This window comes from Eschscholzia californica, unplaced genomic scaffold (assembly GCF_041429995.1).
Source record: "Eschscholzia californica isolate CP2 unplaced genomic scaffold, dmEscCali1.0.p SCAF_4, whole genome shotgun sequence".
Taxonomy (NCBI): domain Eukaryota; kingdom Viridiplantae; phylum Streptophyta; class Magnoliopsida; order Ranunculales; family Papaveraceae; genus Eschscholzia; species Eschscholzia californica.
In genome coordinates this window covers 6,335,714-6,361,456 of record NW_028238461.1, presented here as the reverse complement: position 1 = coordinate 6,361,456, position 25,743 = coordinate 6,335,714, and the positions used below count along the sequence as shown (strand labels likewise).

At 36.4% G+C, this 25,743-nt stretch overlaps 5 protein-coding genes across 5 annotated transcripts; 4 read left to right on the top strand and 1 right to left on the bottom strand.

Annotated features, from left to right (window-relative positions):
* Window positions 1-230: 230 nt before the first annotated feature.
* LOC147542047 (pyruvate dehydrogenase E1 component subunit beta-3, chloroplastic-like) lies at window positions 231-5,639 on the bottom strand. Its single transcript, XM_086635059.1, has 4 exons — window positions 5,208-5,639; window positions 4,965-5,071; window positions 4,808-4,851; window positions 231-1,380 (listed from the first exon to the last, which is right to left on the bottom strand). The coding sequence occupies exons 1-4, from the start codon at window positions 5,311-5,313 to the stop codon at window positions 408-410; spliced, it is 1,230 nt and encodes a 409-aa protein (XP_086491185.1). The 5' UTR covers window positions 5,314-5,639; the 3' UTR covers window positions 231-407.
* A 2,979-nt stretch (window positions 5,640-8,618) lies between these two features.
* LOC147542046 (uncharacterized) lies at window positions 8,619-12,144 on the top strand. Its single transcript, XM_086636417.1, has 3 exons — window positions 8,619-9,355; window positions 10,169-10,366; window positions 11,516-12,144. The coding sequence occupies exons 1-3, from the start codon at window positions 8,858-8,860 to the stop codon at window positions 12,005-12,007; spliced, it is 1,188 nt and encodes a 395-aa protein (XP_086492543.1). The 5' UTR covers window positions 8,619-8,857; the 3' UTR covers window positions 12,008-12,144.
* A 922-nt stretch (window positions 12,145-13,066) lies between these two features.
* LOC147542045 (putative glutathione S-transferase) lies at window positions 13,067-14,240 on the top strand. Its single transcript, XM_086636419.1, has 2 exons — window positions 13,067-13,596; window positions 13,713-14,240. Exons 1-2 carry the CDS (start codon window positions 13,279-13,281, stop codon window positions 14,046-14,048), a joined length of 654 nt encoding a protein of 217 aa, XP_086492545.1. The 5' UTR covers window positions 13,067-13,278; the 3' UTR covers window positions 14,049-14,240.
* Window positions 14,241-16,054: 1,814 nt separating this feature from the next.
* On the top strand, window positions 16,055-16,671 carry LOC147542044 (kiwellin-1-like). The gene has a single exon (XM_086636420.1). It carries the CDS (start codon window positions 16,067-16,069, stop codon window positions 16,607-16,609), a length of 543 nt encoding a protein of 180 aa, XP_086492546.1. The 5' UTR covers window positions 16,055-16,066; the 3' UTR covers window positions 16,610-16,671.
* A 2,995-nt stretch (window positions 16,672-19,666) lies between these two features.
* Window positions 19,667-25,642, top strand: LOC147542043 (KH domain-containing protein At4g18375-like). The gene is made up of 8 exons (XM_086637696.1): window positions 19,667-19,976; window positions 20,515-21,164; window positions 22,060-22,563; window positions 22,867-23,109; window positions 23,189-23,440; window positions 24,346-24,425; window positions 24,512-24,608; window positions 25,056-25,642. The coding sequence occupies exons 2-8, from the start codon at window positions 20,544-20,546 to the stop codon at window positions 25,185-25,187; spliced, it is 1,929 nt and encodes a 642-aa protein (XP_086493822.1). The 5' UTR covers window positions 19,667-19,976; window positions 20,515-20,543; the 3' UTR covers window positions 25,188-25,642.
* Window positions 25,643-25,743: the final 101 nt, after the last annotated feature.

The following is a 25,743-nucleotide window of genomic DNA, read 5'->3' as shown; positions in this document are numbered from 1 at the left end:
CATTAATCTATTTTATGAAGATAGGGGTTTTGTTTAACAGTAAAAAAAAACAGTCATAACGAAAACACAACTGTTATAAGGATCGTGACATAAACATGAATTGTTAAATAATAACGGGTCAAAAGGAGCATTTATGAAAGAGCTTCACCATTCGGAGTTGGTTCCCTCAGTAAGCTATAATGATATGAACTAAGTAACCGATTTCTAGATATGCTTAAAAGAATTGACACTTGAAAAACAAGGCTTCAAACTCAACAAACCAACAACTTACATTAATATCTCTGATCATATGATGAAATCTATCCAGAACAGTTCAATAATTTATACGAAAAAGAACAGAAAATAGAAGAAGCTAGAAAGGATTAAGATTTTATACCAGAACACTAAAATCTGATCTTCTGCTGAAATTACTGGCAGAGTTGCTCCACAGCAGTGACAATCTGAGCTGGTTGAACAACAGTCCATTCTTCCAAAGTTCCTGCATATGGGGTCGGAACGTCTTGTGAAGACAAACAAATAATTGGGGCGTCCAAATAGTCGTTGAAATTCTCAGTGATTGCTGCTGTTAAACTAGCACCAATACCACCTGTTCTCATGCATTCTTCCACGATAAGAACTCGATGAGTCTTCTTAACCGAGTTTCCAATGGTGTGAAGATCGAATGGTTTTAGTGACCTGATGTCGATAACTTCAGGGTCATAACCCTTGTTCACTAAGGTTTTTGTTGCTTGCATCACATGGTACCTCATTCGAGAGTACGTTAGAATGGTAACGTGTTCCCCAGGTCTCACCATCTCGGCTTCTTCTAGAGAGAGAACATACTCTTCATCGGGGATTCTTTCTTTTAGGTTGTATAAAAGAACATGTTCGAAGAGGATCACGGGATTATCACTTCGAATAGCAGCTTTCATTAGTCCTTTGGCATTGTAAGGAGTTGAACAAGCAACCATCTGGATACCAGGAATCGATTGGAAATATGATTCGAGTCGTTGAGAGTGTTCTGCTCCAAGCTGTCGGCCCACACCACCTGGCCCACGGATAACTACTGGAATTTTGAATTGACCACCTGAGGTATAATGGAGCATCCCACAGTTGTTTGAGATTTGGTTAAAAGCTAGGAGAAGGAAACCCATGTTCATACCCTCGATGATTGGCCTGAGACCAGTCATGGCGGCCCCAATACCCATGCCCGTGAAGGAATTCTCAGCAATGGGTGTATCGAGAACCCGAAGATCCCCGTATTTTGGGGCGAGACCCTTAGTCACCTTGTATGAACCTCCGTAGTGACCCACATCTTCTCCCATAACGCAAACTCGGGGATCTCTGTCCATCTCTTCTTCTAGACCTTCACGTAGGGCTTCAAAGAGTAAGAGCTCATGCCTACATCGGATAAAGTTAAAAAAACTTTAATTACATTATTCAAAGTTATTAAATACAAACTATAAAACCTTCCAAGCAATAACTGATAAAAAAATGTTGAAGCATAGATGTCCACGTAAATGGGGTTTCCATAAGAAGTAGAATGTAGGAAACAAATATTCATGTAGCAAATTTAATTGTTTATACATCTTTCTGAGAAAAAAAAATCAGATGGCATGTAAAATATCAGAAATATTGATTTAGAGCGAAAACTAGATTAAAATCCAATATAATTTTCAACATCCATAAGATTACCGGTTACTAGATAGTATTAAGAGGCATGATACACATGGGAAATGAGGCGTATTAGATCAAATATGAAGGCCTTGTATGAGATTAATATGAGCAGCAATTATTTTGTGATCTAATTAGGTGACGAGCTGTAAAGCAAGCAATTATGTGCAATGCTTTAGAAATGTTCAAGGCATGCGCCTTCAGGCCCGCCTCGAAGCGGTCACCTGATGTCTCGAGCCGTACGTATTTGACCCCAGAATAAAACATGTGCATCTGAAGTAACCTATTATTTTTCGTGTCGTCGAACATCATAAAAACATAAAAAGAAATTGTTTATCAAACACTTAAGACTTTATGTTATGGTAGTAAAGTAGAAAAATTGTGTTATGTTTTTATATAATTGATGCCATTTTCATTACAAAATTATACGTTATGCCTTTTACGCATCAAGGTGCCGCCTCGCCTTGAGAGAGCAACCCTTTTTAAGGCGTAAAACATATATTTAAAACATTGATTGTGCTGGCTACATTCTCAAAACCAGATCATTCTAAGAAAAGGTATTCATAAAACCAGGCATCTTTGCATCTAATAGTGATATTACTTTTGTGTATTCCACCTCTCTGTCGTGAACTATTGATTTCAATACTTCTAAACCCATGAAAAGTATGGGTTGTTGTATTTTAGCATTTACAGACTGTAAAAAATGGCATTAGTAGCTTCCTTACAGCAAACCGCCCGATAGAATCCATTTACTAATTCACCGATGAGGAATTTTCCACCTCTTCAGCAGGATGATAAAGTATGCATCCAATACTAGCTTACTAAATCAACTTGATGTGATCTTTTACGAACAACAACCCAGACAGTAAAACATAAGCAACACACCATGACTTTACTGAGAATGGTAAGTATTACTAGTTCATGCATTGCATTTCTGACAAAAATGCACCTTTACTTCATATCTCGATTTATCTCAAGCTCCTTTTTATAAACTTTACCAACCAAAGCAACTTGTGAATATAGCACCATATAAGGAACATTTCAAAATATATACAAGAAAAAAAAAATTAACCTTAAACCAATGTAAGGCCTGTCATTGGATAGCCAAACATCGATATCCCACCCGCATTCGTATCCGAAAATTCAAATATCGGATACAGATACAAATAATTTACTATTCGTATCTGAAAATATCTCATCTGAAATTTATATACATTATATAATATATATTAAATATTAGATATATATATTATATACATATTTATTATTAGATATATATAATTATTAGACACATGATATATATTAGATGGATTATACAAATTATATTTCATTTCTAATCCTGAGGAATAAGGGTCTAAACCTAGTTAAAGGGGTTCATACTTGGAACCATATACCGAGATAGGATTTAGTCTCACATACAGAGGAGCTATAAACCAATGATTTTTCATATTAAGGGTTTGAAATTGTGTGCACATGTTATGCTAAATTTATGTTTCAACACTTGTATGGAAAATATAAATTTCATATTCAGCTTAGCGGTTCCGGTATCAAATATTTAAAAACTACCAGATGCAGATATGGATGACTAATGTGTTATCAGTTAGGATATCAGGTAGTTCTCGGACAAGCAGAAACGAATTCGGATACTGCAGTATCCGTTCCATTAAGCATCAGTTGACACCCCTATCCAGCGCCCAAAAAATGCCATTGCAACTAAAATAAATATATTTTGCCACTATACCAAGATTACCACTCTTTTTTTCCTTCCACATGTTATAACAAATTGTTTCTATTTCAACAATTGTAACCATTGTGGCATTGTTAACCATTTGTTGGTTGCTTTTATACAATATCATGCTTCAACAAAAAACGTTATAGTTATTGTGTTTTATGTTAGGGTCAATTTCATTTTGGCCCCAAATTTGTGATCAACTGACTGATTTGGTCCCCAATTGTGTCTGGGAGTTCGAGTGTCCCCAAAATTTGTCAAATATTCCATTTCTACCCTTAGGCATTTTTGTAATTATAATGTTTCCATTATTTGTCTAACTCAATTTATTTCTCCTCCACTTCATCCTTCTCTTTCCTTCACCTCACCTTCAACCATTCTAGGTCACCGGCAGAAGGTCGAGGGGCAGCGACTTTCTTCCGGCGGCCTTAATTTTTTTTTTATTTTGAACTCTTGAGTCTCCCACCTTCTTCCACCAACACCTTCTTTATCTCTCTATTATCCCTCTCACCCTCCCTCTTCCAGCTCTCTCACCCTCCCTCTTTCTTTCTCTATTCCGGCGAAAGGGTTCCCCATATTGTGAAGACTTCCCAAAACCGTTAAAATTTCGGCGTGGCCGATTTTGGGAAGACTTTAGGGAGGCACAAGTATAGTTACTTACAAGGGTGGAAGCAAATATAGAGTGAGTTGAGCTTTGTAAAAAAAATTAAGGGTTAATTCCATTTTAACCCCATATCGTGACCAGCCCACCAAAATGACCCATATATTTTGTGCAGCTTTCAAAATGGTTCAGTTATATTTTCATTCTCTTCTTAAGGCAAATGGGAGAGGGAGAACCTATATATGATGTTTATATTATTCATGGTTCAAATGATTCACGGCTTAACGCCTTAACGTGCAACACATGATGAGCTGAAATTTTTTAAGTAATGAATTCTTGATTTGTGTTTAATATACGGATCGTTAACCTATTATTATATTATACATGGTTCACATTTTCATCTTGCAGCCCTTGTTTTGTTTACTCTTTGAAATCATTTGGATTGAGTTCGAAAGTTAAGATATATCCAAAAAGTTGCTTTCAAATTATAGTTTGCAATTAGATATACATTGTATGTAGAATTTTATTCTCTACAGAATTTAGGCTAGCACAGGCTGGTTTAAAATCCTAGCTCCGCCTCTAGTTAGTCGGTCGGTCATATATTCAAAAACTCTTGAGAAATTTCTATAATTTTGTTCTTCATATCAAAATGATTGTGTCATTGTTCGCGACAGAGTAGGTTTTACGACGTAAATCTTTTTTATTCTTGTTTGATTGCTTATTTCAATTGTTCTACTTTTATTGTTCTTCCTCATCATAACTCATTTCATATTCAATCAAGAAAAGCAAAGGAATTTATATAGTAAGAAGAAGGCATTACTTACCCAGGTTTTGAAGCAGTAGATGAAGCTGAACCTTCAGATTTTGTCTAAGGAAAACACAAAAAATAGGGATATCAAAATTGATCTACAACAAGTAAGGCATGCCACAACAAATTTCAAAAAGGAAGAGATAGAGAGAGATGAAAGAGAGAATGCTTACTGCAACAGCATTAGTAACCAAATTTCCAGATGAGCGAGGTTTGAGATTAGATCCCACAGAAATATCTCTAGAATCAGATCTGACAACAAGAACCCTTTCTCTCCTCGCTATCATCATTTTAACAAGAATTAAAAGAAAACAAAACCACATCAAAATCAGATCCAAAATTGATTCATGATAAGAAACATTCAGGGCATGTTAATCTTATAGAGAGAGAGAGAGAGAGAGAGGGTAGAAAGAAACCTGGGGAGGGGAAAGATTTGAGAGAGAAGAGGTGAAATCTCTTGGACTCCAAAGAAGATGAAGATAAAGCAGCTGCTGCTCCGATTCCTTGAATGAACGTTGCCATTAGACTAGTAAGTAAAATGATGAAGAAAGAGAGAGGAGATTCGGAGAGAAACGAGCGAGAGAAAGAGAGATGTATGGAGAGTTTTAGAGAGAGAAAATGAGAGTTATAGTGTGAGTGATTTAGATGGGCGGAGATACTGAGGTGTGGGATTGGGGGACGCTTGGCAGTTGCAATGTAGATGGGTTGGTTGGTTGGTTCTCTAGGGCGATTTAATTGAGGGGGCGATCTAATCCAAATCCCTCTCTCTCTCTTTCATCCAACTACCCCCAATTGTAAAGGGCATTACTTCGTAACGCGAAGGTCGCAGGTTCGGTTAATGTGGAAGTGCAAATCCAAAAATATTGAATTTGGGTATAAATAAAGTAGTTTATGTGGGTTGTAGGTCATTTAGTTTTGTCAGGTTTTAGGCCCTTAATTTCGTTAGGCTTTAGATCAATACTAATTCAGCAATTATCGTGTTTATCGCATCGTATCAATGTGTCAATGCCTTTGTAATGACCATTGAAGAAGATTTATTCTAAAAATGATATTTCCTCCCTTATTTTATAGAATGTTATAGATAGTTTTGCTTACGGGGGTTGGTTGTGTTACGTTTCAGGCTAAAAAGCAAGGTTTCGTGCCAGACCTAGCCTACTCGGATTCAAATAGTTCTCGTCAGGTCGATCCAAGAAAAGGTTGTTGAAAATGACTAGTATTTGATTGATTTTTCGTGAGAACCCCACGCTCCGTTTATAGAAAAACATATATTGGTCGTGTTTCATGGAAAACCCACGAAACACGAGCAGATATGCAAAATATAGGGTTCAGAATATATACACAAGATGTAAAATTCAGATGAACTATTTAAGGCTTGAAATATATTCGGAGGAATGAGTGCTTTCAAGATTATTCAAGGGTGTCTGCCACCCTTTGGTGCAGCGGTTGGACACCCTTGTTAAGCCCATGAGGTCGTGGAATCGAGTTCGGTGGAAGCAGTTTGCCATTAAAATTTATCCCATGTAATTTGGGCAATCTATAAAGTAAATAATATAATAAATTTGTCGGGTTGTAGGCCTCTTTCATTATGTCGGTTTTTTGGTCTCTTTCATTATGGTTTAAATTAGGCGGTTATCGTGATCATCACATCTTCATGATGTTATGACTCCCATAAGTGTTTGGCCGATTTGACTCTCAAAGAAAGAAAAAAAAAATCATTTTTTCCTGAAGTACCCTTGGTGGCCAAAATAAAATAAAATCTAAAAACTTAAGAACACTAAAGCCACCTCATATCTCCCTCCCTCCTCCGCTTCACTTCTCCCTTTCTCGCCTACGTCACCTCTCGCTACCTCATAACTTACTCCGACGAAGGTCCCTGACCGACCAAATATTCCAACCTTTAAACTATTTTTTTTCTTATGGATTATTTTCCTAAAGGCCCGCTACTTTGTCACCAGCTTTCAGTAAAGCCCCCTGCTTTATCAAAAATACCGAGAAGACCCTCTTTTTCTCGTTACCGTTAAATGTGTTTTACTCTCTCTCCTCCATCTCATAACCTCTCTCTGCCACATCATCTATCACGCGACATCACTATCTTCTTCGATAGGTCCGGCCGGCCAAAAATTCCAGCGACTGGTCGACGACCTCATACTTGAAAAAAATCTCTCCCTCCACTCACCTCTCTCTTCTCAGACGAAAGTCGCTGGCCGAAAAATTTCTCGGTCGCCGATCTTCAAACATATAAAAAAAAAATTCTCTCATCTCTCTAAACACTCGGCGAAGGGGTTTCCTTTTGTCGGGTCTGTTCTTTGAACAGATTGTTTAGAGAGAGAGGGGAGAGAAAAAAATTAAGTATGAAGGTTGTCGGTCGGTCGCCAGAATTTTTGACTGCCCGACGACCCTATCGGAGAAGATGGTGATGTGGCGAAGGGGTTGACGTGGCAGAGAGAGGTGATGAGATGGAGGATAGAGAGTAACGGACACTTAACGGTAACGGAAAAAATGGTGCCTTCTCGGTATTATTGATAGGTAGGGGGCTACGCGGGAAGCTGGTCACAAAGTAGGGGGCCTGTAGGGAAATAACCCTTTTCTTGTTTCTCTTTCCTCTTCTTCTTCCCTCTTTTTTTCCTCTCTCTCTGTTTTTTTTTCTTCTTTTTTCTCCTCCCCTCTCTCTAAACTCTTTGCCGAAGGTTCTCCTTCGTCAAAGATCTGGTTCGCCATACCTTGAAAGCCAGGTTCGCAGATCTGAACCAGACCTATATTTTGCATATCTACTCGTGTTTCGTGGGATGTAAAAATTTATCGAGGAGGAAGAAGAATGACAGTTAGTAAGTTTTCTATATTTAATTTATTTTATTTGTTTATGATCCTTAGATAAATTATTGTTTTAATTTTAAGTCCTTATAGTTGCGTCTCCTTGTGAAATAGAAGTCAATTAAGTCAAGCATAGTTGACTTACACTAGACCAAAAATTCCTGTCCACATAAGTTATCATTTTGTCTATATATTGCCCACCAATAAATAATTTTGAAACTTGGAAGTACATACTATTTTACAACCTCATCCTCTTCCAACAACTATAACACGGAATTCAACAAAAAAAGAAAAAGAAAAACAACAACTATAACACGACTAGTTGAGGGAGGAGGGTAAGAGAATGTCAAAACCTCCACCTAGCTGTGGGGGGTGTCTACAATTTTCTTTTTAAAAAATTTTACCGTTGGGACGACCCAGCGACCAGCTCGCGCGACTTTGTCCAATCTAAACTTTCTGCCAATTCGGTCAAATTTCACTAAATTTTGACTCCAATTTTCTAGAGTTGAAATCGGTAGTCTTGAGTTGAAATGTGTAATCGGTCTGAGACCACCGATTAGAGTTGAATTTACTAGTGACAATAAGTGTCAAGCAAATAATCAGTGTGAACAGTAAACCCACCAAATTCTTTTCTGAAAAAGGGTATGGTCTTACCATTTAACCTATAACCGATCATTTAACAAACACTTCCTTAATATCAATCAATTTATCAAAAGTTCACCATAGTAAAGACTGACCAATGTCAACCAAAACCGAAATAATAACTTTAAAATCATCTTCTTTCAGTTGATTGAATAATCCTTTCAATCAGAAACCAAATAAAACCCACCGAAATTATCCAATTTGGATCCGTCTAGTAACAAGTTAAAAGAAAAGAAGAAAGTGTTGGTTGACTCGCAATTGTATTGTAGCCCGACGGTTCGAGTCTACCGACTTTTTTTTTTTTTTTTTTTTTTGAGAGGACTCAATCGATTTTAAGTCAATATAAAAGTGGGAGTGTCCGGTCCGAAAGGAACACTTTTAACAATTTCTTTTACAGATACCTTTAAAACTTCTCTTACAATTTTGGGGCCGGAAATAAACCATTTCTCATCCAAAATAAGCTCCAAATATCAACAAAAAAAAATTAGGCGGGAAGAGCTCGAAACATTCCGCTGAGCCACATTCCCCACATAGAAAAAGGAGGGAAGTTTTAGAGAGAGAGAGAGAGAGGGGGAAGAGAAGAACGAGTTTAGAGAGAGAGAGAGAGAGAAAGATGATCCGGGAAGACGATATAGTAGAGGTAGATGATGATTTTCTCTCTCTAGTCGAAGAAGCAGAAGCTAACGCTTTATCAGTGAAACGAAGGAATATCATCACCATTGAAGATTCAACCTTTCCTTCAAAGAAGAAAAAATTACTTCAAGAAGAAGAAGAAGATGAAGGTTTATATACAGCTGTTCTGAAAGGAAACAATACCGTTCTTGATTCTCTTAACATTAAAACTACAGGAAAAGTAAACCTAATCGCCAATAATAACTTCTCTTCACATTCTGGAGGTGGAGGAACCAGTGATAACGGTTGTTTCAAATGTGGTCAATTAGGGCATTGGTCTCGAGATTGTACTGCATCTGGATTAGGGTTACAGAAAGGAAATGGAAATGATGGAGTACCTGAGAAACCTTGTTCTTGTGGACTTGGAACTTGTCTTGTTCTTACTGCTAATACTGAGAGAAATCGTGGTCGGAAGTTCTACAAGTGCCCTATGAGAGAGGTAAAATCTAGGGTTTCATGTTTGCTGCAAATAGCCCAATTTATATGTGCTTGTTATTCTAACACAGGATTTGCTTATTTGATTGTTAATGTTGAATAGTTGTTAGGAAGGAAATGAATCAGTTTCCAAAATGCTAGCTTTTTGTATTGGTCATCTATTGGTTTTATAGAAGAGGAAAAGAATGGTGCAATTAGGGTTTGTCGGCTTGGTAACAGAGATTATAAATTAGAAAGAACAATAGAAACTTAGAAGTTGGGTTTGTTTATGTCTGGCTAGATTACTAATTCCATGAACACATTAGTTTACAAAATTACAAAAATGTAACCCTGATACCCTGATGGACTTAAGTAATTACTATTTGGGGTTTCTTTTCGCCCCTTATTCATAGTTGTGTTAAACAACCACACCAAACCTCACCTGATAAGAACCCTAATCCTCCTAATTGGACTGCAAATTCGACACCATTTTAACATATGGTTCTCTCTTTGGAGGATTTTTTTTTTCTTTTTTTTTTTTGTTTCAGAATTTATCAACTGTAGTCTTATTAACTTATATGTTTCATTTTTGCGGAAGCAAAATTTTCAGTTTATAGTAATACTCAGTCCATTTTGGATTTTTCTTCCGGTCTTTTGAATGATGGGTAATACTTTTCAGTTTTCACTCTAATGAACAATTTAAATAAGTGTTCTATGTGTTTTCCGCATGTTCCTTTATGTCATCTTAAAGGGGAGCTATGTGCTCCATCTTCAAGACGAAATTAGATTTTAAATATATTTCTTACTGGTGTGTGGTTATTGGTATTTTGATGGCCAGGAAAATGGAGGCTGTGGATTCTTCGAGTGGTGTGACAAGTCAGGAACTACTCCAGTGTCTGGTGGAGTCCAATTCTCTGCATCCAATTCTTCATTCCCTGATCTTCCATGTCCATGTGGTGCAGGTCCTTCCTTAGTTCTGACAGCAAAGACTGGACAAAATGTGGGCCAACAGTTCTACCGTTGTCCTGCTAAATCGGTATGAAATATAAATAGTGTTGATAAATGCTTCTATAGTTTAATTGTTGTGCTAAAGATAAAAATATTGCGTTTTAAGCACATATTTAAGCTTTTAATATGTAAGCACCTAAAATAGATCTCGGATTCTAGCTGCTACTTAGCTACTAATAATGGGTCTCCTCTCCCACCTCTTGCCCAAATAGTCTCATAAACAAGTTCGCGACGAAATACTTCAAAGTTTGTTATCGAGTGTTTTAGAGTTGTGCCAGAAGCTTATTAAGATTGGTCTGTGTTTTTTTCCTCATGATTCATTAGAATGTTTCAAAACTATAATTTATACTGATTATCTGCTTATATAGTATTGATTTGGAGTTTGAGCTGTAAAACTACCACACAGGATTTCCTCTGTCTCCACATGAAGACAGACTGCCCATCCCTGAGATGTGATATCGTACTTTATATGTTTTGTTGCCGTGTCAGACTACCTTTTAGCCTTTTACGTAGTAGGATATAAGAAAACCTTGTTAGATGTCTCTAGTTGTAGAATCTGTAGAAGAATCGATGTTGTACATATAAATGTTATGGGTACTTAGGCAGCCTTGTACTTTTAAGTGGGGCATCACAAATACTTTTTCTCACGACATCTACAATAGCAGTTCTAATCTATATCATTTTAAATGCTGCAAGTGTGTCAAGTGAAACAATGTTTCTTTTTTGTTTAGTTTTTGTGGTCTTCTTATCTGATTGTTTTCTTATTGTTACTTGTTCATGCTTTAATTAGTAGATAAAAAAATCACGCTTTTCCGTTAATTATAGATGTATTAATCAGTACTGAAGATCGTAAATGTACTAACGTTGTACACCTGTATCTTTTAATATGTTCATCATAGGGTCCCTGACTCTCCGTTGACGTTTTTTTTTTACTTTTTCACCTGAGATATGTGATAAATGAGAATTGATACCTCCTCCTCTCAGTACCAAATAGCTTAGTAAGTTCTGGTTATTACAGTACATTGTTTCTTTACTAATCTAATCATCAGTATTTCATTCTTTTGGGTATAATAATTCAGTCCATATAGATTTTTCGCTATGAAACTTAACATTCTAGTACCTTAATCATGATTTACGAGAAAAAGTCAAGCATCTAAATCTTCTCATTGCTTTCTAGGGATCTTGCGGTTTCTTTAAATGGTGCAATGAACAAACAAGTAACTCAAGCAATACAACCAACAAAAGTTACGCTGTAACAAGTGGTTCTCCTTGTTTCAAATGCGGGAAAAATGGGCATTGGGCAAGGGATTGCCCCGACCCACCTTCATTTCCTTCTTCCGCTGGCATCGGAGGGAGTGGCTCTGCTTCTTCAGGAACAATTCATAGCAGAACAAACAACTTAAACAATACCAACAACAACAACTATGGGGGAGGTGGATCAAATGGTTCTACTTGTTTTAAGTGTGGACAGGATGGTCATTGGGCTAAGGATTGCTCTGCCAACTCCTCAGGTCCTTCTTCAGTCGGCAAGGGAGGAAGCTCTGCTTCATCAAACTCGTGTTTTAAGTGCGGTAATTCTGGTCACTGGGCTAAAGATTGCCCTGGTCAAGATCAGAAAGCCAGCAAAGGCAGTAGAAACATTTCATCTTCATATAGTTCTTATTGTTAAGAATGTTATCATGGGAGACTGACTATAAAGACTTAGACTCTTACATACTAACTTGTTTCGGTTTGAAACTGTTAGTCAGCTTGTTTTTAATGTATGAAGGCTTCATTCGTGTGTTAAATAAAATCAGTAATTAACAATGCCGTCCTCTCTTATTTACTTATTTGTGTCAAGATTCTTTTTCCAATGTGGTTGCATTATCTACCAATTTTGTTTTTCCAAACTTTTCTTATTTAAATAATATCAGTAATTAACAATCTGTCCCATCACAGGTTGGCTACCATTGAGGGCAACCACTTCTGCCATTGAAGAGCCTTACCATCTAAATGGATTGCAATTATTTGTATCTTTTAATCACATCGGATATTATAGAATTCAAAGTACATAAACATATCTTCTAGATTTGTTCATTCCAACTGTGAAAGATGTAGTTTTCCTAATTTTGAATTATTTTCTTGGTTACCATTCCCATAAATTTTGTAATTCCCTCTCCTAAGCTATGTACGACGACGAGGGTTAGGGTTTACAATAGTTTTGCTAGCCTCTCTTGTACTCATTAAATTCTTCCACAAAATCCATGAATTGTTGTGTTGTGACCATACTTGATGTTTTTGTTGAAGTTAAATTGTGACAAATATTTTATTAATGAAAATCATAAAAATAAATGAACACAAAAGGGTTATGGACAAATTGACGTAAATTGAGATGAACATTAAACAACCCTGCTTCTTCGTCATCATCTTCTTCGTCTGTAGAATATGTTGTGCGATAAAATTTGACTAACGAAAAGATTAAAGATACCAACCCAACCACCATATATCTCAAAAAAATAAAAAGCAGATACGTGTGTCCTATGTTCTCCGAGGCCATGTGCAGTTTTGTCTCCCACCGACCTTTTATTTAAAATTGTACTGTTTACAAATGCATTAATATAATATAATTCGACTAACAAAAAGATAACATCCCAACAACGGCATATCTCAAAAAAATAAAAAGCAGATACATGTGTCTTACAAATGCATTGACATAATATAATTTATTTCAACAAAAAAAAAAAAAAAAATTGACATAATATAATTTTCTTTTGTTTTGGGGGATAGTTCCAGTTTCACCAACTAACCTTTTCTTATTTCAGTATCTCCAGGTATTTTAGAATCTCAACAAGAGAGGCTATAAAAAGAAAAATACTGAGCAAAAACTTTAAGTCTCAATCCTCAATCAACATTATAAACCCTAACCCAAATTTATTTTGTTTACCAATCTCTCATCCAAAAATGAAAGATGAACTACTTCTCTTGGATTTTCTTGAAAGCCCATTTGGGATGAGAGTAAGAATAGCTTTAGCAGAAAAAGAGATCAAATATGAACTCAAATATGAAAATCTCAGAGAAAAAGGTCCTTTGCTTCTAAAGATGAATCCAATTCACAAAAAAATCCCTATCTTGATTCATAATGGAAAACCCATTTGTGAATCTCTCATAATTCTTGAATATATTGAAGAAGTTTGGAAAGATAAATCTCCATTGTTCTTACCCAGTGATCCTTATGAAAGATCTCAAGCAAGATTTTGGGCTGATTATGTTGACAAAAAGGTAATAATATTTTTATTTTTTTCCATTTTTTTCTAGAAATGGGTAAGCAAAATTTAGATCCATTAGTTTGATTCTTGATCTGGGTTAAATTTTAATTTAATGTTTTTGAATTGCAGATGTATGATTATGGGAAGAAAATATTTTTAGGTAGAGGAGAAGAGAGAGAGAAAGCTAAAAAGGAATTCATTGAAATTTTGAAGGTATTAGAAGGAGAGCTTGGAGATAAGACTTACTATGGTGGTGAGAAATTAGGGTTTATGGATGTTGCTCTAATTCCATGGTACAGTTGGTTTTATGCCTTTGAAGTTGCTGGAAATTTTAGTATTGAAAAAGAGTGTCCAAAGTTGGTGAGATGGGCAAAAAAGTGTATGGAGAAAGAGAGCATTTCTCAGTCACTTTCTGATCCAAAGAGTACTTTGGAAGAACTCAATCTCTGGTACCCTATGTTTTAAGGGTTTCCTTTTTTTAGTGTGTGTTTTCATATGCTACAACTGATTTGTACGAATGGACTTCTCTGTTTGTTAGCTATGAAATAAGTAAAAGAAGGAATCCTCTATTCAAATCCTAGTACTATTACTGGATCCTGTTATCTTTATGTTACCAAATGTATTTCCCCCACCTAATAAAAAATAAGTCTTTGTGAAGATAATTTGTTATTTTTTTGGTTCCTTAGTTTATGTTACCAAGGTCTAGAAGGTGTTTGATTTTTGCACTTCATAAGTGCGGGTCGCTGGTAATTTAGAAAATTCACATTTTTAAGGCGGTAACGCATAGAGTTGTCATCATAGTAAATGTGAAGATCGTAACTCTTTCAACGGGTATATCCGGGATATTGTCATCTTTAATAACAGTAACATTTCTCCGACGGATATACGAAGGAAAGTCTGCTAAAGAGGTGAAGGCGAACCTCTTTATCCAGGGTTGGATGTGCTTGGGTATTTTCAACGTTCTTTCGGTGTGCCCGAAGATAAATCGGTTGAGCTTATTAGTCATTAACTCTTGGGCTTGGTCACCGTGTAAGCCCATCAATCGTGGATTTCTAGGGGCTCCTGGTGACGTATTTGGGCTCATACACTAAATGGGTTGGGCTCATTAGCCATTAATTCATGGACTTGGTCACTCTGTAGGCCCATTAATCGTGAATTTCTAGAGACGCTCCTGGTGATGTATTTTGACCCATATAATACGCTAATAGCTTGAATTCATGGCGCCTAAAGTGGTAACAGTCAAGAATACGAACGACTTAAATAGAACGAATTTAAAGACTTATCATAGTAGAAGGATCTAGAAGTTGATATTAGAGTTGATCTGAACAGACGACTACGATTTATCATGCGTTTGTCTCAGTCAACATTTTTCAACTTGTTTTATATAATGGATATAAGAAGATATTGTATATCATTTGAATAGTACAACATTTCAACATTTGCCAGGTAGCCTTCACCATTTTACAGTCAAACATATGCAACTCATATATAACATTAGGGGGTGGTGATTGGTACATCGAATATTCGACATAGTCAACTTAAGATTGGTTAAATTAGTCCCAAATGGGATTGATCTTAATCTCGACCGCGTTTCAAGGGTCATAAATATATAACCATTTTAAGACTGGTTCAAATTAATCCCAATTGGGATTAGTTTTAACACCAATTGCAGTCTTAGGGTCATAATAACCTCATTAGAGATTAATTTTGACCCCAACTAGATCTTTTCTATTCTTTTCTTACCAATCATAGGTCATAAACATAGAGTTAATTCTAATTTGGTCCCAAATCTGGACCAATAGTGAATTCGACCCCCATGTTTCTCTAGCATTCTAACATGGTCCTATGTATATATTTTCCTTCCGTCTCATTTACCTTTTCCATCCTCCCTTCTTTTGCAATTAATATACTCATCGTGTTCTTTCTTTCCTTTAATCGATCGTTGGTTAATAGACGACCAACCTCCGTTGGCCATCTCAATTAGAGTTTATTTTTTCATCTCTCTCGTTCCTCTCTCCTCCCACCACCGCCCATGTCATTTTCTTCACCGCAACAACCATTTCTCTATGTCTCTCTCTCATCGCAACCGAGGAACCTTCATATGTCTAAAAATTGATCTAACATATCCCTTTCATATGGAATGATGGAGGAATAGAACAATAGAGAGAAAATGGTGAAAAAGATGGTGGTTGTGGTAAAGGAGATGGTTATTATGGAAGAAGAGAAATGAAGAAATAAACCATATAATAATCCTAGGTGATGGTTAGTCGGGTGTCAACAAGCGACTAATTTGAGAGAACGAGAGAAAATTAGTCTGGGGGGACTAATTTGAAATGTTAGACAAATACAAGTGCCAAATTTTCTATTTGGTTGTTAAATGGGGGTCGAATTGGAATTAACCCATAAATATATCTATATATACTTGATATATATCTCAATTCTAAACAAAACTAGACTGAAAGAGCCAAAGACAAGAAGTTAAAATGAAAAAGGGTAGCTCTTTTGTGTTATTTGTAGTTATAAGTTGTTGTTTAGTGATAATTGAAGCTCAAACTTGCAAACCAAGTGGAACACTAATAGGCAAACCACCTCCAAGTGAATGCAACACTCAAAATGACTCAGAGTGTTGTAAACAAGGAAAAGCTTACACCACATATAAATGTTCTCCTCCAGTAGGTAAAGCTCTTTTAACCCTAAATAGTTTTCAAAAGGGTGGAGATGGTGGTGGAGCATCTTCATGTGATAACAAATTCCACTCGGATGACACTCTTGTGGTCGCATTATCGACCGGGTGGTTCAACAAACGTAGCCGGTGTGGGAAGAAAATAACTATCAAAGGAAATGGTCGGACTGCGGTGGCGACTGTGGTTGATGAATGTGATTCCACCATGGGTTGTGATTCAGATCATGCTTTTCAACCACCTTGCCCTAATAATATTGTTGATGGCTCTAAAGCTGTTTGGAAAGCTCTTGGTGTACCTAAGAATAAATGGGGTGAAATGGATATCACTTGGTCTGATGCTTAAATATATCTAAGTAGTTATCATATGGAACCTACTTTGATTGGATATATAGTAATATGTGGTGGGATCTCTCTATTTTCGAGAAAAAATTTCGAATAATCTTGTTGTTTCAGAAAAAAATTTCCCTAAAGAGTGTCTATTTATTATGCTGTATTTTTATGCGAGTGCTTGATTTCGAAATAAATGCAAATGGTTTGTAGCATGTGCCAGTACATCTCATATGAAATTCACTATGTCGTGAGTCCAATATTTGGGATTGTTCTTTATTTGTCTTGTATCGTTCTATGTAAATTATATGGATAAATAAAGTGATAATTGTTTGGTGTATTGATTTGATTATGAATGTTCAAATATTTTCTTTTTGCAAAAATATTCAAATAATATTAAGATAGTTTACGCGCTTATTATATTAATCTGTATAAATCAACAACACATCATGAAGCAGTATGTATATGACATGTTATAAGACACGTAATTTCGGGGATTAGGACGAAAACAAGACTCGACCAATCTCATTAGACTTATTCAACAAAACCATGGTTGAATCAACCCTTTTGATTACCAGAAAAACACCAATATCATATATTTTGAATAAACGATTCATTATGCACAGAAATCTTTTTAATTTATTGTAAACAAATAAATGATTATTTACAAAAAAATTATAAATTAGAAAAAAAAACTAGGATCCATTACTTTCAAAATTCAACTCATGCAATTAGAAGTCTTCTACTCCAAATACCAATCTCATTAATCATCTTACCTGAAAATCGAAATACGTCTCCAAAACATTTTCTCATTGGATTAACCACGTATACACGCCAAAATCTGAATAATGCCGCTTTATTATTTAGCTTCCTTTGTACCCGTCCTACCCAACTTTGGTCCGGACTACCAAGGATCATGGCCGATTGAAGGTAAGCTGAGGCAGCTTGCTTAAGTAATTGATTTTTAATTGAAATATTCGAAGAATTAATAAAGAAACTACCGTCGTTATTCGCGAACATTGTAGTAGTTGGAGAATTCAGAAGAATATCTTTCAAACTTGTATATTTGGGATCGTCAAGATCTACATCTCCTCTTCCAATACTTCCTGAACGCAAAATGTATTTATTTTCTGATCCAAATGATTGTGAGTTTTCGGTAATTTCTAATTCTATCTCCATTTTTACAAGCCATGAAAGGTTTGAAAATGAAGGTTTTGTTTGATAGGAAGAATCAATGTTTGATGAAGTTTAAAGGGTTTTTTTTTGTTTTGTTCTTAAGAAAAATAGAGATCTATTTTCAAAGGACTAGATTCAATTTTTGTTTAACTAATTAGGAATTTGTTTTGTTAGTCTATTTAAGAGAGAAAAATAAGGCAAAACCCAAACTACTATTTCTTTTCAAAGGTTTTCCTAACAATAAGGATTTTGACTTAGTTAAAACTACACTTGTCATTCTTCATGTTCAAAACATTAGTGTTTAACACAAAAAATGTAGTACTAGATTCTGTTTATACCATTTCACTAATTCTTTTGGCTAACAGCCTAAATATGTGTCTCTAGAATCAATTGTGTTCTTGAATCAGAATATTTCTTTCGAAAAAAGTGGAATTACTTAGGCTGAAGGATTTGAAGTGCTCACTGAATTTGCAACCATCACATGTAATTTTCAAAATTTTATATAACTTTTTTAATTGAAAAATTGGGGTTTTAATAGTTTAGGACTCCTAAAAATAGATGGATGGTCATACTCATCTCCTATATAATTGACCTAGCTATTAGTTATATCTAGGATGGATATACTAATGAGCTATATTAATGAGGTTGTAAAATCACTTTTTTTTTGTGAGACTAAATCTTACCGTTTTTTTCTTAATGTATTGTAAAATTTTATATTTAAACAATACACTAAGAGATGGATCTGACTCTAAAAAGAGAACAAAAATTAAGTTCTTACATGTTATTTAGCCTATCTATCCTCTTCGATGATGTTCATTAGCTCAGATGGAAATTCCGATACGGATATCTCTAATAAAGGTAGATCTATCTGGCAACTACTTAGATAATCAACCGGCCTAGCTATTTGCCTCTCTATAAGTATGCTCGATTTTTAAGTGTTCAAAAGACTCCTTGACTTGAGAAATGTGCTTCCATATTCTCCGACAGTGCCATGGAAGGTAGGCAGTAGTAGAGTTGAAGTATGAAACTATCGTCTTTGAATATGATCTTGCCTGAATTCGTCGTGCATGCTAGTCCCAGTCCCGCTTCAATGCCTTGCCGGTCATGCAACGTGATCATCGCTAGACTTACCACCCCTGCAATTGCACCTCCAACATTTCCCTAATTGTCATTGATAAGAGCTCCAAAACCTACTCTATCTGTTCATAGAGAGCCATCTGTGTTAATCATCATGAATCCCAACAACGACGACTCTCACTTAGATATAATGCTATTAGACTGAATATACAATGCCCCGAAATGCCAAAGTGGATCCTGATGGACGCGTGAGATCCAGGTCACGGGTCAAAGACTCAAAATCCCACTAGGGGGTGGGGAACGAACAAAACGGGTAGTCCACGGTCACTTAACACTTCCGGTCCGGGCGGACCGGACAAATTTTTTGTTCGTTCAGACATCTAGACAAATCGGGCGTTTGACAAAGTTCGGTTGTCTGTTGCCCGTCCGTGCCCGCCTAAATTGTCGGACAATCTAGGTACCAGACCGATCGGACTCGGACACAATGTTTATATTTTTTTGCTTGAATGTGCATAAAAGATACTCATTAAGATTTCACCCAAACAAAGCCCATAAAACTTAATCTCACATTGTAAACTCTTCGAGATGAAAGAGATACAAAGCTTTATAAATAAGAAACGTAGTATTTCAATGCATATACGTGCAAGTGTTTGATCTAAATACTGACTATTTTATTTGATTATAACTATCTATACACGATTAAAATGTCTAAATAAGTTGAAAATATCAACCGATCGGACTTATTGGCCAGACTCGGGCCGGAATGCCAGTTAGAGCCGGGCACCCACGATTACATCAGGCTCGGGGCGGTTCGCGGACAGATCCGGGCTCGGAGACCGTTTTTTCCCACCCCTAAATGGCTAAATCCCACCCTAGACGCGGGTGGATATTGTGGGCGGGTCACGGGCCAAAATCTCATCCCTATCGGCGAGTTGGAGAAGACTTTACTAAGGAGTACTACTTCTAACCCTAGATTAAATTACATAACTCGATCGCCTTCTCGTTCAACAGGTGAAAAGCCAATAAACCAATTCCCCTTTTCTCTGTCGTGGTGACTGCCGTTGACTCTTTCTAGGGTTAGAGTTCTTTCGATTTGTTCATTGTTCCACCCCGTTTTCACCATCCACCAGGTAAGTTATGTTCTTTGATGGCCTTTTGCTGTGTTTCTTTCTCTCTTTCTTCCTCTGTTTCTAGTTGTAGATTGATATCTTCCCATTACCCCATGGAAATTTGTTAATCAATTGAGGGTTCCTTTTGGTTTCCCCAATTTATTGAAACCCTAGTTTCTAACTCTTTCAGTTTTTTTTTGCATTAAATTCTTTTAGTCTTTTCAATTGATGTTCTCTTTTAGTTGTTTTATGAGGAGAATTTCTATATGATGATGCTAGGAAAGTAAATTTATATACTTGGAATTTACTAATGGATTATATTATGGGGAAGGGGGCAAATTCTTGGATGCATCAAATTCTTAGAAAGTACTGAACCACTGGTTTGGAAAAACAACTATTTTGAGCAGAAAAAAAAATCCCTTTTTTTTTCAGTTCTTTCAGAATGTGTATGATCTAGATGTCTCTGAGTAAGCTTTAGTCTAAGTGTGTGCTTTCAAATGCAATGGAAGTCACTAAAATCACTTGAAACTGAACTAATTTTCTATTTCGCACAATCCAGGGTCTCTTTACGACCGCCTATTGGTAAGAATGGTTGAGACTGGTAAACGACCTCGTTCCCAAAGGGATCACGATCGAGATGGAAGGAATAGAAATAGGAGGGATCAGGATGATGATAGATATCAGAAAAGGAGGACAAGCAATAGAGATGATAAAGGGGATGATGATTTGATTGTGTATCGTATATTATGCCCTGATAATGTTATAGGTAGTGTGATTGGTAAGAGTGGTAAAGTTATAAATTCAATTAGACAGGATACCCGGTCAAAGATAAAGGTTGTGGACCCGTTCCCAGGTGCAAATGAGAGGGTTCTAACTATTTATTGCTATGTAAAGGACAAGGACAATGTCGAGGTTGATGATGATGATGAAGACATGGAGCCTCTTTGTCCTGCCCAGGATGCTCTTCTAAGAGTCCATGGTGCTATAGCCAATGCATTGGCTACTGTTAGGGATTCTGACAGAAGAGGGAAAGATAAAGAGCAGGCTCATATTCTTGTTCCGGCTAGCCAATCTGCAAATATCATTGGTAAATCTGGTTCAACCATCAAAAAATTGAGAAGCAAGACACGGGCAAACATCAGAGTTTCACCCAAGGATTCTAGTGACCCTGCTCATTCATGCGCAATGGAGTTTGACAACTTTGTCATGGTATGGAGATATTCCTAACGTAAAACTATTTTTCTTTCCAGGACTGGACTAATAAATATGATAGGATGAAGTTTAAATATCGGACTCTTGACGTTGCTAGTATTATTTAATTTAGTTTCCAGTATCAACCGTTCATGATATTGCTAATTTATTTGAAATTATCTAGAGATGTGAACAATTTTGGTTAAGATGCACATTTTTTTAAGACGTGATGAAGCATGTGCCTCTAACTCTTTGACCATTTTCCAGTTCATTCTCCCTTTTTTCCATTCATGTCTTGCATATTTGTCCATTCATGCCACACCCCCAAAAATTTTGCTTTTGGATGAACTTACTTAATGCTTGAGTACCCGTTGGAGTTCATTACTGGCTATTGTAAGCGAGATATGCTGGCTTCAAGATTTAGGTCCTTACATAAATGTGAGCTTTAAACATGTAAGCGAGATAAATATTATTTTTAAGAATTTCACTAAATTAAATCATTTTGTTAGTAGAAAACACTAAAACAGAATCAACATCGGCCAATTAATAGAGATGTGGTGCTAATTATTTATAGGAGAACAAGACCCTCTAATATTAGGTTTCCTAGTTCTATCTAGAAGTAAACAAGATAAACATGGAAATAAAAGTTATATAACATACAAAAATAGAAATAACAACTATTATCGGAGGACTCTCGCTGCTGTTCGCAACTTTGCATTATTAGGGTTTCTATTGGCTTTGGACTACTGTGAGGACATCTAATCAGAGAATGATACAGATAATGTTATCTTACTATATCTTATACTTGATTTCTGCCACATAATATGTAACAATTTCTGCAAGCTGTGTGAAAGTTAGAATTTTGTTGCTTTACGTCATATTCAAAATTTGAACCACTATTTCTTATGAACAGATTACAGGTGATGCTGAAGCAGTGAAAAGGGCTTTGTATGCAGTTTCTGCAATAATGTACAAATTCTCACCGAAAGAAGAGGTTCCTCTTGACACTGAGGTACCAGAAGCAGCTCCGCCAAGCATAATTATCCCTTCGGATTTTTCTATATATCCTGGTGGCGGATTCTATCAGACTGCAGATCCAGTTATGCAACCCAGAGTGGTTCCTTCATTCCTAGGTGCTGCACAACATTTACCTGAGCTTCATGGATACACGGATACTGGGAATAACTGGCCACCTGCTTATTCAGCTGGACTTCCTATAGTTTCTGCTTTCGGTGGTGCTCCCTCTCGGTCGGAGGAGTTAAAAATAAGAATACTTTGCCCCGTTAACAAGATTGGTCGAGTCATTGGAAAGGGAGGAAGTTCAATCAAAAGTGTTAGGCAGGAGACAGGTGCTGGTGTTGAGGTTGATGATAAGGAGAATCGAGACGACTGCCTCATCACTATCACGTCAACAGAGGTTCTCTCTCTCTCTTTCTCTTCTTGTCCCTCCTTCCATCCCCCCGTATTTGAGGAGTAATCACACCAGTGTAGGAAGTATAATGAAACCATTCGTCCTGTCTATCATGTCCAGTTAAGAATACCTTTTATTCATTTTTATGTGAAATTCCAATTCTTGTACAATGAATTAAGTTAATTTTCAGTCCTACTTTCTCGACCCCAATGTATAAATTAAGTTAGTTTTCAGCTTAACAGATGCCTCCTCACGCGACTTGCTTAGTGTTGGATGTAGAGTGACTGATATGAGTTCTTTCTTTCTCAGTCACCAGATGATCTCAAGTCCATGGCTGTTGAAGCTGTTCTGATGCTACAAGGCAAGATAAACGACAATGAAGATGATGATACTGTCAGCATTCGCCTCCTTGTTGCTTCCAAGGTTATTGGCTGTATTATTGGCAAGAGTGGTTCAATCATAAGTGAGATACGTAAGAGAACCAAAGCTGATGTCCATATCTCAAAAAATGAGAAGCCTAAGTATGCTGATAACAGGGACGAAGTTGTTGAGGTCTGTTTTGTTGATATATTAATGTTGCTGCCTTTTATTGTTTGGTCTCTCTATTCATGGTATTATATCACATGTTTAGGTTGTTGGAGGGGTTGGTAGTGTGAGAGATGCACTCGTTCAGATTGTTTTGAGACTCCGTGACGATGCTTTAAAAGATAGAGAAGTCAGTCGAAACCCTCATGCTGCTGATTCTGTATACCCAGGTAGTGGCGGTTCAGTCTTGTCAAGTATCTCCAAAGTTGGTTCTTTGGGTTATGATAAGAGGGTAGAGACTGGAAGTGGGATGGGAATGTTATCCTCTAGTAGTAACCATGGATATGGCTCATTACCGGTATGCTACTTTACTTCGTAATTTTTTTTTTTACTTTTTTATTCAAATATCAAGATGGACGTGCCGACGACTTTGTGCGCTAACATTGGTGGACATTGTTTTTCAATGTCGCCATTGTTTTGAATTAGTTGCTTCCATTCTTGAGGGATTTTACAGACTCAGTAAATTCTCTTAACCAAGTTCGAGCTCTGCATAATCTGAAAATTTGTACTCAAGGAATTCAAAATATTGAAAATCATTCTGTTTAAAGCCTCCTTCTATCTAAAACTCAGGCAGCAGATGAGAGAGACCCCTTAATGTTGACATGTTTATTCATGAGATTGTATCGGTTATGAACTTAAGATATTAGAGTATAGAAGCCTTGGATTAAGTCGTGATACGAGTTCGTTCATTGATGTCTAATTAATATTTCTAATCTAATGTCTAAATTGGATGACTATCAAACCATATGTAATAATTGAATAGTCAGGATTGAGAATCATGTTCATGTCTGTTATACAAGTGTGCTCATCAAGCCTATTAATTTAGTACTTCAATTAAATTTTTTTTTTTTTTTTTTGAAAATTATCAATTAAAATGAATATGCACAATAGATAAATATGCCGTGAACATGGACTGTTCTATATTTGGGTGCCTCTAATTTATCACCTTTTTGACTGGCCATTACTGTTGTATTGGTCTTTCATCAGTAGTAAACTGAGATCATTTATCTAATAAGTAAACGAACTAAGTTACTAAGTATAATCTTTATTCAAGTAGCAACATTCTGTTTAATATAAAATGCAATATACTTATATATATATTTCTGTACAATGTCGTTGTTCGAAACTTTCCCTCTTCGCCCCACCCCACTAATTTTAGACTCCTCCTTCGTTGACGTTTCTCTTGTTCTTTATTACTTTCAGTTTGATTTGCCAAAGGTTGGAGACAGTCGAGATAATCGCTATGTATCCGCTTCTTCATATTCTTCAAAGTCGTATGCAGGGTTTGTATTTAAAACTTGAGCTCAAGAGTTCATCATTGTTTCTTTATGTCATTCCAATACTTTATCTGTAATATGTCATCGTGTAGATTGCCAGCACCTTCAGCTCTTGAAATATTGATACCAGCAAATGCAGTCGGTAAAGTGATGGGGAAAGGTGGAGCCAACTTAGCCAACATTAGAAAGGTAAGGGTCTTATATCAAATTGATATCTCGTAAGTTTCGAAAATTTGATATCTCGTAGAGTTACTTACCTCTAGAGTCCTATATCACCAATTTATAACATCACAAGCTCTGAAGTTTTCTGTCAACCATGTTTGGTTCATTGTAACTTGTAAGTGTTATAAGTTATAAACTTATAACTGGCCATCCTCACTAGGCATTCCCAAAATATAATGCTACTTAACCACAATGAAAGCCCATAACGAATAAATGTGACGAAAAGGGTTGCTTAAATGTACTTTCTTAGAGTACACTGCTTGATAGATGCTTCCAGACATTCCTTTCAAGTTGGTCAATAGAGGTACTAAGAACGTTGACAGTGTGATATATGTACTTTTGGGATTTACAATTCGAAAAAACAAAATAGCAACTCCAATCATGTATTTTAATATCTTTTTCTATTTGAGCCAGATCTCTGGAGCAATGATAGACGTCCTGGACTGCAAATCCTCCCGAGGCGATCGTGTGGCTCATATCTCTGGGACACCGGATCAGAAGCGCTCGGCTGAGGATTTGATTCAAGCATTCGTAATGGCTACCTGAGTTCAGATGAAGCTTTCCCTGGTGTGTGAAGGTGATTTCTAGCTTTTAACTAGGAGCTTTTTTTCTCCGGAAGATACCTCTCCATAGTCACTTCTAGGTTTTCCCCAGAAAGGAATTTCGTCTTTCTTGGTTTCTGCAAACGGGATCTCCCGTTCTTTCGTCCTCCAAATGAACTAATTTGAAATTGTGTTTGAACTTTGAAATTCAGCTGACTTAAAGGAATCATGGTTTCCAGTGACCAACTCTATGCACCATTTGCAGTTATCTTAGAACTTGATAGGATCTTTCTTTCCTTCATTGGTGCTTTATCTTGCTCCATATATTGATGGTGCGGATCCCATCTTATTTCTAGTGTTACTCTCTGAAGCAGAAACTTCGTAATGTCCTCAACTTTGTTCAACTAGTACTCATATTTATATATATATATATATATATATGTTTTATTTACCTTGCTATTCTTTCCTTGCCCTTGACTTTCTTCGAGATAGTTGTGCTCTATGGATGTTATATGGCGGTTATCGCTTTTCTTGTTCTCATTCTTTCACACTTACACTTT